Source organism: Grampus griseus (genome assembly GCF_964374135.1).
Source record: "Grampus griseus genome assembly, chromosome: 18".
In the NCBI taxonomy this organism is placed as follows: Eukaryota; Metazoa; Chordata; class Mammalia; order Artiodactyla; family Delphinidae; genus Grampus; species Grampus griseus.
The window spans coordinates 55,363,709-55,383,354 of record NC_139012.1 but is presented as its reverse complement, the minus strand read 5'-3'; the positions used below and the strand labels follow the sequence as shown (position 1 = coordinate 55,383,354).

General features: G+C 41.0%; 1 protein-coding gene across 1 annotated transcript in view; it reads left to right on the top strand.

The window, feature by feature from the left end:
• The window catches only part of VWA8 (von Willebrand factor A domain containing 8), a gene marked incomplete at its 5' end in the record, with an annotated part of 367,871 nt that overhangs the window by 328,053 nt on the left and 20,172 nt on the right, over positions 1-19,646 (top strand). Inside the window, 2 exons of the mRNA XM_082676017.1 lie at positions 15,409-15,534; positions 17,595-17,753. Of these exons, the coding sequence (XP_082532143.1) occupies positions 15,409-15,534; positions 17,595-17,753 (285 nt within the window). The remainder of the gene's footprint in view (positions 1-15,408; positions 15,535-17,594; positions 17,754-19,646) is intronic.

Genomic DNA, 19,646 nt, shown 5'->3' with positions numbered 1-19,646 from the left:
ATTCACTGGGCACCAGGCTATAGTTACTTTTATAAACATCATTGCATTTAATCTTCACATCAACCCTTTAATATAAATGATGTTTTATTTACAAGATCAGCCAAAGGAAGAAAAGTCAGACCCACTGCTGTGACTTCTTAAGTATTTTCAAGTGTTTCCCTTATCGAATCTTCTTTTTTTTTTTTTTTTTTAATCCAGGGTGTTATTCTCAAGTGGGGCTTCTGAGGTCCTCAATTTGGAAAGATAGTGCCAGTTGCAAACAGCCGCTGGCCAAGGATAGACAGGACCTCGTGTGGAATGTGAATCCTTAGATTGCAACAAAAACAGGAAGGCCTGGATTTGGTCACCTTTTGGCCATCTCCTGCCAGTCCTGTGTGGTTCTGATTGACTAATAACATCCAGCTGTCTTGAGGTTATTGTGTAATCCCAGTAACAATGGGTGTTTCCTCAGTGATCAGCACGAAGTCAGGCCAGGAACTGGCAAATCATCCTTCGGGGTGACTTTGAAAGCACAGCTTCAAGCCCATGCATTGAGAGGCTGGGCTGAGATCCGAGGAAAGGGAACATCTTGCCGCCCGTGTCAGCGCTGCTTCCGCATGTGCCTCTGTTGCATCACGGGTCACTCTTCTCAATTAAGACAGCTGTCATCAGTGACCTTCCTTTGCTTCTGGACTGGATTCTTCATGGGATATCATAGAGTCCCAGTGATTGGACCTTTTATGAATCAGTAGCAAGAGTTTTCTCATTAGAATAGTAGGGTCTATAATAACTTCAGTTGTACTCGGTTCAGAATCTGAATCTCTGATTCCAGCTTTCCCTAACAATAGAAAATATCCATTTCTACAAAAAGCCACTGATTTTAATCATATCTTCTCTCCATTGTTTTTTCTAATCTACAATCAGGAATTTCATTCTCAGGCTAAACTAAACTAGCCTTTTTCTGATTGCTTTGCCTAGCGTGATATCTCCATGAACCAACAATTACGTTCCTTTTTTTTTCCTTTAGTGGTTCAAAATGAGCTTGTGTTCAGATAAATGATGTTTGTGAACACTGATGTGTGACGTGCACTGTGCTTGGCACTGAGGGCACAAAGATTAATAAGATATTGTCTCTGTACTCACAAAGGTATTAACTTCAAGAGGTGGGGAAGACAGGCACCTGCACAGATCATTTCTGTTTAATGTGTAAGCGTCTAGGTAGAGGAATGAACGGTATGCAGTGGATGCCCAGAGGAAGGGGATTCTAGGATAGATTTTGAAGGAAAGAATCCATGACCTGAGTCTTGCAGGACACACGAATATTAACCAGACAAAGAAGGGTAAAAACAATGCCCAGCAGAGGGCACAGCACAGACAAAGGCCCGACACTGTGATCTCAGGTGTGAGCTGAGGTCCGGCCAAGGGCAGGATACCACTCAGTGTGAGATGCAAAAGGCTTTGAGGCTGGGAGGCAGGTTGGTGCCAGGTAAGGAATTTTATTCTGAGCCCCTACTTTGCTGTATGTAAAGAATGGAAAGCGTTTCCCCATTTGCTTTGTTTAATCTGCAGTAATTGTGTTTCACCCAGTGGACATTTACTGAATATCTATTTTGCCTAAGAGTTCTTGCCTTCAATAGCTAACCTTCTAGTGAAGAAGACACGTTTAGTTGTAAGAGAAGACACAACATGGTAGATGCCACAGAATGGTTTTTAACAGAGCGCTATGGTTATGTAGACAGATGTGCGAGCAACTTCTAGGTTGGGCAGTTAGGGAAAGACTCACAGAGGAAATGTCGTTTGAGCTGGACCAAGAAGGATGAGTATGGTTTCAATTGGCAACTCTTCTAAGGATGCAGATGGGAAGATGGTCTTGACCAGAGCTTCTCAAACCTTCTATGGAGAGGGGCCAGGTTTTTTCTTCAACTGATCACAGACGAATTTTTCTTTTTTTAACCTTTTTTTTTTAAGGTCAGTCCTTCAAACACATTGTTAATTGGGAAAATAATGCCTTCACGTTTGTGTTTCTGTAATGTTCAAGTAACAAATTTAGTGGCTCCTAAGAAGCTTATTTCTATAGCAGCTCAGTAGATTGTTCCCAGTAACTCTTTACAAAGACTACCTTGTTCTTCAACTCTCTTTTCCTTTTCACGGACTAATACTTTTATAAAATAAAATAGAAATGAATTACTGAAAAAAAATGATATAAAAAATAACATACGAAATACAAGCCCATATTATTTAATATTAGATTCAACAAACATAAAATTGCTTTGTCAAATTGCTGTATAAGTTTCTAAATGATTACTGTCAACTTCTGTGACCTGTTTCATCACAGACCAGTAACAAGTGTTCACACACCAAAGGCAATCTGGGTAGCTCTAGTCAAGACAGAAGAAACCTATGAGCAGGGGGCAAACACTACAAAGAATACAAGGCTGTTTAGAGAATGGCAAACAGTCCAACGTGACTAGAGTTCAGAGTTTGGGGATGGGCTTGTGGGCAGGGAGTAATAGGAGAGAAAACGAGAGAGAAGGTGAATCCATGCTGACTGTCTTTTGTAATCAGTGAGGAGCATGGATGTGACTGAGAAAGGGAGTGGTGTGGTTTGATCTTCTTTAAGAAGTTTCATAATCATGGAGTTAGTAAGTCTTAGAGGAGAGAGAGGTGGAAGAAGCCAGGAAATTATAACATTACTTCAGTTATTCAGTTAAGAAGTGATAGGAACCCAAACCAGGGTAATTGAAGTGAAAATGCAAAGGATGGGACAGTTGGGAGGTATGACCAGAAGACAGTGACTGATGGAACATGAAGTGAAGGGGATGGTGAGGTCTTCAAGCCCTAGGGGACAGAAATAAGGAACACAGGAAGAGGAGAGGCTTGTGGAGAAAGCAGATGTTTGGTTTGACTGTTATTATGTTTTCTCACTACTGGGACACCTATGGAAAAATGTCAAGCAAGCATGGTATTTGAAGATTTTAAGATATGACTCGAGTTGAAGAGCAAGGTTAGGACCAGATAGGCTTACATATCTGTATAGATATGTCTGTATTTTTATGGTCATCTGTGTAGAGAAATGGCCCAAACCAAGAGGGAAGATGTGTTGATGACGGTGAGGGTATAGAGCAAAGAGGGGGAAAGGTGAGGATGGGCCTGTCAAGGAACATCTGCATTTCTGGGGAGAGGAGTAAAATGCTAGTTACTCTTTCTTAGCACACGAATGGCTCGTCACTTAGCATGTGGCATCAGTGGCCATGAGAGGACAGCGTCAGCCGAGCACAGCCTAGAAGTACAGTCCTGACTTCCAGGCTGCGTGAGCAAAGGCATCGAGCTCAATCTTTGCCGGGTGACCATTAAAAGGATTAAAATACTAAAAAGCTGTAAACAGGACAAAAAATAGCATTCCTAGCAAGTAAGTACAGGAGACCACAAATCACATTAACATCTCTTGCTTGGAGAGGCAGGGAGTGGAAGAGAGAACCCTAGAGCTGGTGAGAAGCAGATCACTTGCCCTCCATGTTGTCACCGCCAAGCAGCAGCATTTGAAAGCAGCAGCTCTGAGGAGCAGTGGAGGGGTGGAGCGGTCTAGACTTTATGCAGTGGCATAACGTGACAAGCTGGAAAGGCAGTAACTCTGGGAAAGGGGCCAGGCCAGCCTCAACTTATACTTGGCTTGAAGACCAGATCCAACAAATGCCAAATGGCCCCATTGCAATGGCTTTTCCAAACAAAATAAGAAATGATGTAGAGATGAAGTTCTCATGCTGTGACTGTCCATAGTTCCAACTCCTTCCCTGCAGAGCTCTTGAGCTAGTAATATAGCTTTGTTTCAACTACTAACACCAGTCTAAAATCTTCAAGGAGAATTCTAATAATAACAAAGTGGAGAATCCATCCAATCTGTTGCTGAACAGTTTTGAACAGCCATCCTATCATCCAAGAATGAGGACACAAAAAAAATAAGATGAGCTCTATGAAATACTTCTGCAGTGAGACAGAATAATAGAAATTCAAGATGTAGAAGAAGAAGATGCTGATAGGCTAGAATATTTTCTTCAGAAAACATCACATTTTTAGAAAACATCTGCTTTGTGTTCTCAAAATTCAAAGAAACCTGAAGTATGTGAAATAAGGAGAGACTAGAAGAAGACTACAAGTGCAATGCCAAAGCTGAAATCTACATTAAAAGTAGAAAGGACAGACTCAATCCAGTCTTGAGTACTAATGTGAAAGGAAAACTTGCATTGTTATTCCATACTGAAGAGGTAAAAACTATGAGAAAGCTGGTCAACAAAAACAGAGCAGAGAGCTAACACATAGAGCATGAGCCATCCCAACATGTAGAACAGTACTTGGCCCATGGTAAGTGCTCAGTAAATATATGTTGTACCAACGATATTCCCGAAGAAGCCACCAAAAAGCACGCATAAACAATAATTCATGTAATAGTAAAAGAAAACTGTGCTGAGCCAAAGACAGGCTTAAGTCAATGGATCAAAAGACCTTTACTGAGTACCAGGCAAAGTTAATGAGAAGAGATAAGCACCTCGCCACAGCCTCATGGAATTTTAACATTTCAAAAACAAACAAAATAAGAATGTAAAAAAAAAGAAAAAGTAAAAGAAAATATCCTAAAAGCATACAGGCAGACAAAAACTAAGCTACTGGGCTTCCCTGGTGGCGCAGTGGTTGAGAGTCTGCCTACTGATGCAGGGGACATGGGCTCGTGCCCCGGTCCGGGAAGATCCCACATGCCGCAGAGTGGCTGGGCCCGTGAGCCATGGCCACTAAGCCTGCACATCCGGAGCCTGTGCTCCGCAATGGGAGAGGCCACAGCAGTGAGAGGCCCACGTACCGCAAAAACAAACAAACAAACAAACAAAAAACAACTAATCTATTGTCCAAGAAAGAAAAATTCATCTTACATTAATTGTCCCTGAAACATTGAACACCAGAGATCGTGAAACAACGTCTGCAGGATCTGGGGGGAGAAAAGTTGTGACCCAAGAATTCTCTACTCAGCCGAAGTACAAAGGTGACAGAAAGACATTTTCAGATATTCAGAGATTTAAAATATATGTCACTTAAGTATCCTTTTGAAAATAATTTTGAAGTAAATATGTATACACACATGTGTACACACACATCTATACATACATATGTGTAAATATTCCAGCCAGTTAAGAGAGGAATCAAATTCCTTAAGAATGGGAAACCTGTGGTATAAAAGGACCAGCAATGAGTATTGGAAGCAGTTAAACACAGAATCAGATCTAAATAATTGTGGTAAATATGTTTAAAAGAAAACTCAAATATCAAGAATAATGTTTTTAAAGATACACAATATAAAAATAGTACATTTAAAAATAATAAACAGGGCCTAAATTCCCATATTGTCTCAAAAATTAAACAAAAATCAGAGGTTGATATCAAGAAACAGAAGGTTTGTAATGAGGTGGATGGACCTAGAGTCTGTCCTACAGAGTGAAGTAAGTCAGAAAGAGAAAAACAAATACCGTATGCTAACACATATATATGGAATCTAAGAAGAAAAAAAAAAAAAGGTCATGAAGAACCTAGGGGCAAGACGGGAATAAAGACACAGACCTACTAGAGAATGGACTTGAGGATATGGGGAGGGGGAAGGGTAAGCTGTGACAAAGAGAGAGAGTGGCATGGACATATATACACTACCACATGTAAAATAGATAGCTAGTGGGAAGCAGTGGCATAGCACAGGGAGATCAGCTCGGTGCTTTGTGATCACCTAGAGGGGTGGGATAGGGAGGGTGGGAGGGAGGGAGACGCAAGAGGGAAGAGATATGGGAACATATGTATATGTATAACTGATTCACTTTGTTATAAAGCAGAAACTAACACACCATTGTAAAGCAATTATACTCCAATAAAGATGTTAAAAAATAATAATAAATAAATATTAAAAAAAACAAACAAAAGAAACAGAAGGAAGCAAAAAGTGGGATAATGAGAGCGACATATGAGAGCGACAAATACTATTTCCTTCCTGAAGATGATTAGAGAAATTGAAGTTAAGCCAGGCTTTTTACTGAATGCTATGTATTGCTGAAGTAATGCCAGCAACATTAAGACATTTTTAAAATAAATTTATTTTATTTTATTTATTTATTTTTGGCTGTGTTGGGTCTTTGTTGCTGTGCGCGGGCTTTGCCTAGTTGTGGCGAGCAGGGGCTACTCTTCGTTTTGGTGCACGGGCTTCTCATTGCGGTGGCTTCTCTTGTTGCAGAGCACGGGCTCTAGATCGCAGGCTCAGTAGTTGTGGCTCGCGGGCTTAGTTGCTCCACGTAAGCCAGGCTTTTTAAAAACTTAATTATGCTGATATTTTTTTATTGTATTTCTTGCAAGTTATGACATGTTTTTATAAATATTCCTGATTATTTTGTGGAGAGGGGACTGAAGGGGGCAAGAGTAGAAGCAGGGGGACCACTGCAGTGGTCCAGGTGGGAGGAAATGACAATTGACCTAGGGATGACTTGGACACAGTAACATATGGTCGGAAACCACCGGAAGTTGAGAGGCTTTGCCAGTGGTCCAGATGCGAGATGTGAGGGAAAGAGCAGTCAAAGATGATCCCCAGGTATGTGGCCTGAACAGCTGAAAGAATGGGGTTGCCCTGTTGCCTTTCGTTGAGAGAACTTGGGGAGAGTGGGCGACGGGCTCTAAGGCTCAGTTTTGAACTGTTAAGTTTAAAATGCCTGTTATACATGCTCACTGATATGTGTAGTTCCCACCTCCTTTGAAGTACAAAATATCTAATTCTTGAAGGAAAGATGTGAAATTGCTCACAAAAACTCCTTGTAAAATGACAGTAAGTTGTCACCCAAAGTAATAGTTTAGTTCCACGTCACCATCCAAGAGTACAAACTCTTCTAACAAGAATCGTCTTTGTTAAGTACATGAATCACCTTTTTTTTTTTTTCTAGCAATGGGATGTCACTTCAAGAAACAGAGAAATCCCTAAAATAGGAAGGTCTGTATCTGCTCTTTTTTTTTGGCATTTCACCGTTTAGAGTAGCTGGCAACCTAACAGGTATTTAGTAGAATATTTTTTTACTATGTCAAAACATCGAGAATCAGGGACTTCCCTGGTGGTCCAGTGGTTAAGACTCCACGCTCCCAATGCAGGGGGCCCGGGTTCGATCCCTGGTCAGGGAACTGAATTCCACATGCCACAACTAAGAGCCCGCATGCGGCAACTAAAAGATCCTGCACGCCGCATCGAAGATCTTGCATGCGGCAGTGAGGATCCTGCGTGCCGCAACTAAGACCTGGCACAGCCAAATAAATAAACAAATATTTTTTAAATATATTGAGAATCACAAAGAAAGTTTTTTTTATTGTTTCCACTGATTTATAATTTATTTTACAAATACTGTATAAAAGTTTACCTTAATTCTTTTTCGTTTGAATGGCGCAAATTAATAGCCAAAAGTATTATGTTGTTTGAACATGGAGAAATGTTAAAATAATGGGAGCTAATGTTTAATGAAAGAATCACTGCTCCCAGGTATCCTCAATATCCGTTTACATGTATTTGTTCACAATAAGTATTTAGTGATGGTCATCGATATGTTTTACTCTGTAGAATGGATGTGATTTCTACAAAAATTGCTACTTAAACCTTTCTAATCTTTTCATGAAATAATTCTAAAGGAATAATAGAAGATTGGCTTGCTTGTAGAGTTGATAGATAAAAGAAGTCTTGCTTAACCATAACCCAAATAAGTGAAGACTTAAGACTTAGAATACTTTCAGGGCTGAAATCACAAGACAAAGTTCACAAACTGCAAGATAATTGGTTTTTGTCAAGTTTATTCCTCCTAAATGTCCTCACTGCTATAGATGTGTGTGTGTGTGTGTGTGTGTGTGTGTGTGTGTGTGTGTGTGTACGTGTGCTCATGCTTTCTGGTAACCAAATTATTTCTCAGAAAATGAATTAACCAGAATATGTTATCCTCTGAGCATTTCAGTTAATCTAAGTGTTCTTTACATGAAAGTAATAAAACTATTTCTTTTTTAAGAAAGTCTGTAACATAGACCTTTTACTAGTGAAACCTATCTTTATATATAATGAATTCTCATTAGTATGAATTTGTTACATAATACAAAACAGATGGACATATTTATAAGAATACTTTTCTTCATGCAGTAGGAATATACAATAAAGAATATGTCTGGCCCTTTGTTATAAATAAATGCATTTATTTAAATACAGTAGGAACTTACTATTTAAAGAAGTATTTCAATGAGTCCCATAAAATACACAGACCAAAATAATCAATATTTCTATTCCAGCGCTCAGTAAATTTTTAAAGAACCCCCCTTCCAGCCCATGGCCTTTAAGAGCACCCATCCTGACGGGCCTCTTCCTGTTTTGAGTTTCCAAGTATTGGTGGGCTGGCTAGATGATAGATAATAAATTATCTGTCCATATTTATCTGCAAGTTATATACTTGAAAATGAATGAATAGTGCTACTATATAAAAATGTCTTTGTGCCCATAGTTCTGGATCAAAAGGCTGGTACATACTTTCACTTCTGAAAAACAAAAACTACTGATTCATTGATAAAAATTTCAATAACAAGCAGGATCAAAAGTAATTCATTTCGGGACTTCCCTGGTGGTCCAGTGGTTAAGACTCCACGCTCCCGGTGCAGGGGGCCTGGGTTCAATCCCTGGTTGGGGAAATAAGATCCTGCATGCTGCATGGAATGACCTAAAAAAAAAAAAAAAAAAAAAAAAGTAATTCATTTAGCCACAAATAAAAATTTTAAAGAATTTTAACCACCAGAATGGCTAAAATTAAAAGAAAAAAAGAAGCTGTCAATGTCAAGCGTTGGTGGGGATGCAAGCAAAGGGAACCCTCATACACTGTTCCTGGGAATGTAAATTGGAAAAACTACTTTGGAAACCTGTTTCACAGTATCTCCTAAAGCTGAGCATATCTAGGATTTCCACCCAACAGAAATACACACGGACCTGCTGCAAAAGACATGTTCAGGGATGCTCATGGCGGCATTACTCGTAATACCCCCAAACTGGAAACAACACAGTTGTAGATGAGAAATAAATTGTGATGCATGATCAAAATCACATGATTGGACATCGTTACAGCAGAGACAGAGAATAAAGTGCTGCTGAGCACAACAGCGTCGGTGCCTGTCCTGGGAATGATGTTGAACCAAAGTAGCCAGACACAGAAGAGTACATACTGTATGATTCCACTTTATGAAGTTCAAAAACAGGCAAACCTAATCTGTGATGACAGAAGTCAGGTGGGGGGTTTCCTTTGGCAGGGGCCAGGTCAAGTCCAGAAGAAGAGGCCCAGAGAGGCTGGGAAGGTGCAGGTGTTACACTGACTCTGCACTTAAGATTTATGCACTTTATTACAAGTAGGTTACACTTAAATTCTAAAAGCTGACCCGAAAAAGGGGGTAGCAGATTTATTGGAAAAAGCATATCCCTTCTTTACTCTCACCCCAAATTTTATTGAGTCTTTTTCTTTTATTGGTATACAAAACAGAAACAAAGTCTTCAAGCTAGAGAGGACCTTAAAAGATGATAATCATGTATAGGAAGAGAAGCAGACCAGCACAAGAAAATTAAGACCTGTAGTCCCTAGTTTCTTACATAATGGTGAGTCCAGAGACAGCAGACAAACATAATATTCTAAGGGAAAAATAAGTATTTTGTAATTCGATAATCCCCTTACCAAGGGCAATAATAGGCCCCCTAGAAAGGACCCCCCTTTTATTATCATTTTTATGAATTATTAGCATGTACACCAAAAGAAGAATTCTGCAGTGCTGTTGCGCTGGTTGTTTGACATACATTCCCTGGGCCGTGGCCCTATTGCTCTTAAGTTGGACCTTTTCCCCAAATTCCCACCACCTGTAATTCCCTTCTTGTGCCTTTAGTCTGTGACAGCAGCCTCTGTGCTCTAACTCTGATCTGGAATTGACATCAGTAACGCAGGATTTTGCAAACCTCTCATAAGGAGTCAACATTTGTTCACTTATAGTCTTGAAGAACTGACTCATAATAAATTAGCTTTGGTAGTTAGCTTAGCTGGCTGGAGAGATTTCTACCTCACAAGCCTGCTAAAGAAAATTGAAGACAAAGTTCTTCTGGTAAATGATAAATGTACTAGTATACTTCAGTCAAATATAGGAATATCTAAAATAGCAAACCATTATTATTCCACGTAGCTTCATTACAGTGAGATCTTTATAAATATATTTAGAAGATAACCCACTAAATAATTATATTTAGATAATAATACTCCTATCTGATTGTCATAAAGCATGCAGTTGTCTGTGGTATTCTTTGGCAATCTTAAATTTAAATCTCAGGAGTATAAACTAGCATAATGGAATGCTTTCCTGGGTGTGACATTCAGTAAATCTCATCACTTTTGTTGTGGTGATAAGGTCATTTGTTTGTTTATGTGGTTTTACTTAATTATGTCTGTATGCTTATTAGTATAGTTTTTAGATATTATTCAAAAATATATATCCAGGGACTTCCCTGGTAGTGCAGTGGTTAAGAATCCACCTGCCAACGCAGGGGACATGGGTTCGAGCCCTGGTCCGGGAAGATCCCACATGCCGTAGAGCAGCTAAGCCCATGCGCCACAACTACGGACCCTGCGCTCTAGAACCCGCGAGCTACAACTACTGAGGCCGCATGCCACAACTACTGAAGCCCTTGCACCTAGAGCCTGTGCTCCGCAACAAGAGAAGCCACCACAATGAGAAGCCCGCACACCGCAACAAAGAGTAGCCCCTGCTCACCGCAACTAGAGAAAGCCCGCATGCAGCAACGAAGACCCAACACAGCCAAAAATAAATAAAATAAAAACAAAAATTTATTTAAAAAAATATATATGCCATAGCATAGGCATTCATGTGTTGATATAAATAATGAACCTTATTAACGGTTCTGATGTCCTGTTTCTAGTATAATTGTTCTTAATATTTCTTAGATCTGACTCTATCCCAACATAGAGAACAAGCAATTGCTGAGAGGCTTAGATAGTTATTTAGGAGAGTTTTAGTATCCCTAGAACTCCAGATAATGAAATGAAAGATTTTCATCAAGTTGTAAATCTGCTAGGTTTTAGCCGTTTTGTGCTTTCTTTTGAGTGCTGATGTTGGGGCAGAAAGATGAAGTTTGGAAAACAAAGTATGTTTCCTATAATTAATTATCCACCCAAGTCTCAAAATGCTTTATTATCAATAGCAAACTAGCTTAAAATAAACTACATCGAAGCTAATGTCAAAATAGACATGGAATGAACTAATTTCCTAAGCAGGTATTTTCTCCATAATTCGTTGCACTTAGCAGGCAATTCAGCTATTTCTATTATTGAAGAATAGATTTACTAGTGAAAAAAACACATTCCTTCAAAGTCACTTTTTAGACTTTGATTAACACTTAGAAGCTTACAAATTAGGGACAATTCCCAGCTATTTGAGAAAATATTATTGTCTGACTTCCCTGGTGGCGCAGTGGTTAAGAATCCGCCTGCCAGTGCAGGGGACACGGGTTTGAGCCCTGGTCCTGGAAGATCCCACATGCCACCCTGATCAACTAAGCCCATGCACAACTACTGAGCCTGCACTCTAGAGCCCGCGAGTTACAACTACTGAGCCCGCGTGCCACAACTACTGAAGGCTGCGCACCTAGAGCCTGTGCTCCACAGCAAGAGAAGCCACCGCAATGAGAAGCACGCACACCACAATGAAGAGTAGTCCCTGCTCGCCACAACTAGAGAAAGCCCTCGCACAACAATGAATACCCGACACAGCCAAAAATAAAATAAATAAAATAAATTTATGAAAAAGAAAAAAGAAATACAGAGTATCAGGCCCCAGCCTGGACCTACTGAATCAGAAATTGCTTTTTAACAAGATCCGTAAGTTATTTATCTGCCCATTAATGTTGGAGAAGCCCTGTTCTCCATAACCTGCAAGCTGTTCCCAAAAGTATATCTCATAAAATTATAAAAGGATATTTTTAAATCCTTTTGAGGAAGAAAAAAAAGGAGCATTTATTTTTTTAATTAGAAAAGTCACAAACTCATTATATGAAGACTGGAAAATACAGGAATTTAAAGAAAATAATATCACCCGTAATTCCACAACACAAAAATAACCATGACTATTAATATTTTTGTTTTTTCCTGTATACTTTCTTTGCATATATATATATATATAAAATATACATGCATATACATTGAGAGAATACTATATATGCATGCTTTTACATCATACTTTTATCACTTAACTTTTTTTTTTTTTTTTTGCGGTACACGGGCCTCTCACTGTTGTGGCCTCTCACTGTTGTGGCCTCTCCCATTGCAGCACACAGGCTCCAGACATGCAGGCCCAGCGGCCATGGCTCAGGGGCCCAGCCACTCTGCGGCATGTGGGATCTTCCCGGACCGGGGCACGAACCCATGTCCCCTGCATCGGGAGGCGGACTCTCAACCACTGCGCCACCAGGGAAGCCCTATCACTTAACATTTTATAGTAAGCAATCAACTTTTGTTCAATAATTTTTATTGAACACCAGCTAGGTATCAGGCACTGTTCTAGAAGCTGAAGTTATATAAGGGCTCTTATCCCCATCAACCTTACTTTCTAGCAGAGCAAGCAGATAAGACAAAGAGATAAACAATACATTTGTAAATAGTGATAAGTACGAAGGAAGTAAAACAGAGTAATAAGCTACACAGAGACACAATGCTTTTTTTCTTTTTTAATAACCCATGCTCATGATCTGGCCCTCTTCAGTTCCTTTAAGATTGACAGTATAATTTCTAGTCTTACAAAAAACTGTGATATTCTCTACAATTACTATTTGGATAAACTGAGAGTTACGTGTTTTACTTAATTGAATTACATAACACTGGAAATTTAACAGCTTCCCTTGAACTTTTATTTATTTATTTATTTATTTATTTATTTATTTATTTATGGCTGTGTTGGGTCTTCTTTGCTGCGCGCAGGCTTTCTCTAGTTGTGGTGAGCGGGGGCTGCTCTTCATTGTGATGCACGGGCTTCTCACTGCGGTGGCTTCTCTTTTTGCTGGGCACAGGCTCTAGGCACGTGGGCATCAGTAGTTGTGGCACGTAGGCTCAGTAGTTATGACTCGCGGGCTCTAGAACACAGGCTCAGTAGTTGTGGCGCACGGGCTTAGCTGCTCCACGGCATGTGGGATCTTCCTGGACCAGGGCTCGAATCTGTGTCCCCTGCATTGGCAGGTGGATTCTTAACCACTGTGCCACCAGGGAAGCCCCTCCCTTGAACTTTTAGACGGGTGTGCAGTGTGTGAGAGATAGTTCTTCTTGGTCCGTGAATCAGTCACTCCAACTTCTGCTAGCTCTAAGCATGCTGTGATCTATATTACAAAGCCTAGGGGGTTCTCCTCTCTTTAATTGCAAGATCTGTCCTGTGAAATGTAGCCCTCTGTGCATATGTTCTCCTAACAAATTTAAACCCAGATTCCTCCTCTCAGGGAGTCTAACCTTCATAGGTCTTGTTGGAAGTGTTGTCATTTCTGCAGCAAAGAATCTTGCTTCACTTATAGTATATTTGCATCCCACGACTTTATCTATTTGCTCATTATTCTTATGCTCTACTGTAGTGTAATGTTTTTTTTAATCCATTTAAATAATAATTGGGAATTTTAGTTCAAATTAAAAGTCAATTGCCTCTGCTGCCAATGGAAATAATTCAGTAGAAACCTGCTATGCCCAGCCAAGATCATATGTTTGTCCTCCAGATATGACAACCAGGTCACAATTAACCCCTCTGCCTTTTACCTTGGCAAGTTTCTTTTGCCATCAACTATAAGATATATTCTGTTTTCAGACACACCAAAATCTGGGGAGGGGAGTAGACTTATTAGTTAGAATTCATTGAGCTATGCTCCAGTGAGTCCCATTGTCCTATAAGATCATGGGTCTCTTACCAAGATTACACATCAGGAAAGAACATATTTCCAAGGGGCACATACCTGGTAGTTCCTGAAATTAACTACTCACCAAATTTAATATCTTTATGCCGGTACCTTAGGAGTTTCTCTCTCTTTATTTCATGTACACGTGAATATATATCTGTATTCAAATGTGGTATTTTGCACCTGGTTGCAGCAAGGGTATCAGGAACAGGAAAACAATACATAGAGTACTACCCAGAGTTATACCGTGTGGAGCTTCTTTGTGTAGTGGTTGATCTGCCCCTGAAATAGAGACTGGCTGCCTAAAGCTTGACTTTTTCAATGACAGTGCTGTCATACAGCCACCTCCAATGAAACCATGATGAAAGTGTGCTTAAAGTAATGTGGACTTAATTGTCCATAATGTTTCTCACCATCATCATCAGCATCATCAGCATCATCATCATCAACATCATCATCACCATCAACATCATCATCACCATACCAGCTAACACAGATTGCCCAGGCTCTTTCTCAGCTAATTCCATGTAGTATCTCATTTAATCTTTACAATAACTCATTAAGTAGAAACTAGTGTTGTCTTCACTTTTAAGATGAGGATGCTGCAATGCAGACAGGTTCAATAACTTGCTTGAGGTCAGATACCTGATCATGGTGAAGGAAGGACTGGAGTCAGGCTGTCTGACTCCAGAGCACATGATCTTAGCTACAGCTCTAGTTTGTACACATAAAAGTATTTTAGCTTTTCTTCCCACTTCTTACTGTAAATATCAGCTGTGATAAACCTGTACCTGGATTGGGATATTGTAACTCTTTATCATGTATGGCATAGTTTTAAGCATTATGTGCGAATATCTTTAGAAGAGTAATTCAGGAGGTTTCTGAATAGAGATGATCAGAGCGAAAGTGGGGTACAGAATGTTCACGTACTGTTGTTCTCAGCTGTTCCCGTTTGCACTGTAAGTCACAGAGAACTGGCATAACAACTTCTCCAAAAGGAAGAGTCCAAAGATCACGTTTTCTCTGTGCTTGCAGACAGTGTTAACAAGTTCAAGCTGATTATTGTGTTACCTAATAAATTCTCTAAGAGTACCGTGACAGAAAATCCATAAGAAATGCATCACCATTACATTTCCAGATATTGCATGTTTCTCCAGAGGTTCATTTTCGTACCGTTTTCCTGTTCATGTGTGTTGTGAGTTCATTTTGTCATTCCATATGTTAAAACACTTATAATGAACAAAATCTACACAAAGGGCATTTCTTTGTCAGCGGAGCAGAAACCAGTCCATTTATGAAACTGTGTCCATGCAGAACCATCACATATTGAAAAGATCCCTGGTGTGTTTCCTGTTACTCTTGCGTAAAATGTGTCAGGGACCCTGCAGAACTAATTAAAGTAAGGATTTGTGTGTATGTCATTGTAGGCTAAAGGTAAAGAAAGACAGTGGCTAAGACACCAAGCTACTGGGGAACTAGATGATGCCAAGATCATTGATGGGCTGACTGGAGAAAAAGCCATCTACAAACGCCGGGGTGAGCTGGAGCCACAAGTGAGTACTGGTGCGCTAGGCGCCTCCGATCTGCAGTTTGGTCTTTACAGGCAGGTGCTTCCTTGAGTTGCTGTCTTTGTCAAAACACCATAAACCCTGAATATGGCAATCAAGGAAAGCATTACACTTTTTAAAATTAGAAAAAAACAGAAATATTTTACTGTTTATTATATGAGTCAAGATCCCAGCCTGAGTCAAGAAACACCAGGCACACTCAAACTGAGCAATTTAAGGAACAGTTAATGTTTACAGAAGTAAGGGTGGCGTTTGCGAAATCCAAAAAGAGATGGTGTGGTCTCCCAACAGCAAGGATCTGACCCATCCTTCAGTCTAAAAGGACAGAGGAGAGAGCACTTACTGGAGCTTAGAAAAGGTGATTTATGGAGAGGGCTGGCCATCAGGGGCTGTGGCCTTCAGCAGAAGGAGAACCCACCCACGGGCCACAGCAGAGAAGGGGCTGAGGGAGTAAATATTTCACCCTCACCCTCTGATCTCCTGCCAGCACCTTCCATCAGCAGAACCCACCGGAAGCCAGCAGCCAGGAGAGAGGCCAGTGCCATTTGGAAAACAGATCAGCTCCCAGGACACAGGGCAGGGTGCCCTGGAGGGGGAACTGAAGACACTTAGTGCCACTGAATCCCAGAGGCTGATGCAAATGAAAGCACGAGAGCAATCTTGGTGGTTTTCCACTGTTCTGTTCCTTTAAAGATCTGTGTCTATCTTATAACCGAAGAAATTTCCAGAGAATAAGGAATTCTCCCTTAAATAACTCTAATGATAGTGTGTAAAGTTTTTGACAGCCATAATATTAAAATATTTGCAATAATACAATGGCCAAAAAATGGCAATAAGGTGAGTCTCTTAGAGGGTTCTGTGACTTCCAGTATCTCCAAGTAACCAGAATTGCTGAGTAGCCACTGAGAGCTGGGGGTGCGGTGACAGGTGGGGGGAAGGGAGCCACTTACTCCATCTAAATGTTGATTCAGAGAGGTTCCTGGAGTCACTGGGAGAGTTCTTGCCTCTGTGTCCTTGGTATGCGTCAACAACTGCTTTCTTCACTGACTCATTGTGGTCCACAAATGTGTTTAGATTCATCTGAAATTGTGAGTCGCCGTGGAGGTGGATGAGGCGCTGTTTTTAATTCTGGCAGACTCAACAATCTTTCAAGACATATATTGAATTTGTCTCCAACCATTACACTCCAATACCCACAGTATTTTCTTGAAATGACTACCTCTGCTCATTAGTTTGCATACATGTCAGCGAGTGTATAGTAACAGAATCATCTGGAATTTTTCTTCTTTTTTCCTGTAAGTAAAAACTGACAAGCATACGTCTGTTTTTCGTTCTGCAAATTGGCAGGCCCGGGTTCAAAATCAAACTGAAACTCATAAGAGTTTCACATTTTAATTGACAGTTGTTGCTAAATTGCGGTTCCACGCCGCTTTCGTGCCGTTAACTGCCAGGAAAAGTAAAGAGTAGTAGTAATTCAGGAACTGGAAGGAGGAGAAAACTGAAAGCTTCCTAAAGACAAAAGACACGGAAGAGATATTTTCCTTTACTTCTTTGCTGGAACCCCCTGCCCCTCACATCGCCTGGTTTTAGGAATCTGACATTTCTTGCAGGCTGTGTGGAAGTGATTTTTAGCTCACTACACAACAGGTACTGGTAAAATTGCTGTGGGCTTCCAAAGGAGCTCTATCTTGCTAGAGAAACTGATGTGAACATGAAATGCTGGGGTTTATATTCTTCCAGATAATTGTTTTTAAGACGACATCAGCCTCACTAAGGGAGTCTTACTAGACTAGGTTTGTCCTTGAAAGGACCATATTCCAAAGGAAAATCTTTCCCACGTGGCCCCAACTACCAGCACAAGTCAGAAGCTCCATTTACTGAAATGTAATCCATAGGTGCCTCCCCACCCGCCAGGACAGCCTTGTGCTGGGCCTAGCCTACAGCTGATGTGCCTGCCTGGCGGCTGGGACATGCATGAGGGCCCCAGAACAGCAGCCAGTGACAGTTTTCTGGTTCACAAGGCTTTTCTGTTGTCTCTCCCTCAGCTGGGCAGCCCCCAACAGAAACCCAAGCGCCTGCGTCTGGTGGTGGACGTGTCCGGCAGCATGTACCGCTTTAATGGGGTGGATGGCCGGCTTGAGCGCTCGATGGAAGCCGTGTGTATGGTCATGGAGGCCTTTGAGAGCTATGAGGAGAAGTTCAAGGTAATGGCGTGAACTGAGGCGGAGGAGAGGCATCCCCAGACCCTCCCCCATCTCTGCTCAGGAGTCAGCCCCGAGTCAGGGTGTGAGGCTGGCTAGGGGATGTGCACCCAGAGTGGACAAGAATCTGCATCTTCTCGTCAACTCATCTGTCGGTGTAGAGAAAGTGAACCTTTTGTTTCATCTGCTCTAATAATCAAAGAATGATAAGACCATAATTTAAAGACCAGTTGCTACAGAAGAAAGCACTGCACTTTACAAGTTGTGTGATATTATCCATGAGGGCAGGGCGAGGGGGGGAGCGGAAACAGATAGAAGCACCACAAGTCTCTCCCCAGATTTCTCAAGGGCACCATCCCCATCCCAGTACCCCTCCACCCACCCACCCATTCTTTCTCCATCGCCAGCCAGGTATCCTCGCAAGGTTCTCAGTATTCGCGCATGAGCGAGTGCTACACAGTAACAGGCGTGCCCCCAGGTGACGATGAAGGTTCTTACCCCTGGGAGAAATGCAGCTTCTCATTTAAACGGTTTCCATTTTGTTATCGCCAAGTTTGCTCTGGAGTCAAGCAAAGGAGTCATATACCTCCTCCTTCGGAGACCTGAGCATTGAAGAGGGATCTCCTGCCGCCATGTTACTGCCCGAGACGAGCCCATCAGTCAGCTCTTAATCAGCCACAGGGGCACCCGCACTCCTGGCTTTGACCAGAACAAATAACCTGAACACTGTGCTGGGTAATTATTGTCAGAAATTCAGTTGAGAGGAGCGGTATATGTGCAGACATAGGTAACGGGTACTCAGTCTATCCATAGATAATTCTCAACTGTGTTAAGGATCAGACAGGTCCTTCAGAAATAGCCCATCTTAGATGATGATTTAGCTTGACATCCTGCCCACACCTTGGGATTGCCGTACTGAGCCGTGTCCGTGTGCCGTGATGGATACAGAAAGAAACAGACTGAAACCCATCCCTTCATTGACTTTAGGCCCACTTTTTTGGCTCCGAGGCTCCCAGAGTCCCTTGTGTGAAGCTCTACATGAGAGATTCCTTTTAGAGTGAAGGGGTAGGGAAAAGGCAGATTGAGTCAATGAGCGCTGTGGTTGCCAGGCTCTGCCTAAGTACAGGATACAAAGACAAGTAGGACCTGGACTTTCACGATGGGAAGCAGCTCTGTTTCCCTGAAGAGCTGGAATGTGCTTCCCCTTGTGATCAGTGAAAACGATGGAGCTATTCCAGACTCCCTCTTGGTTTTAGCTGCCAGGAAGCTCCAAGCTAAAGTCCAAGACCGGCCAAGCCAAATTTGTTATGTCTTATGGCTCTCAGACTAGTTAGTGTTCAGCATTTTCCTTCCCTTGACCCTCCCGGCCTTCAGATAAGTTTTTCTTGATTTTTTTTTTTAATTTTTTATTGAAGTATAGTTGATTTACAATATCATGTTAGTTTCAGGTATACAGCAAAGTGATTCAGTTGTGTGTGTGTGTGTATATATGTATATATATATACATATATATATACACACACACGTATATATATTCTTTTTCATATTCTTTTCCATTCTAGGTTATTAAATGATATAGAGTATAGTTCCCTGTGCTACACAGTAGGTCCTTGTTGGTTATCTATTTTATATATAGTAGTATGTATATGTTACGCATCCTTCTAATTCATCCCTCCCCCCCCCCCCACTTTCCCCTTTGGTAACCATAAGTTTGTTTTCTATGTGTGTAAGTCTCTTTCTGTTTTGGAAATAAGTTCATTTGTTTTTTTGGGTTTTTTTTTTAGATTCCACATATAAGTGATATCATATAATATTTGTCTTTCTCTGTCTGACTTACTTCACTTAGTATGATAATCTCTAGTCCATCCATGTTGCTGCAAATGGCATTAATTCATT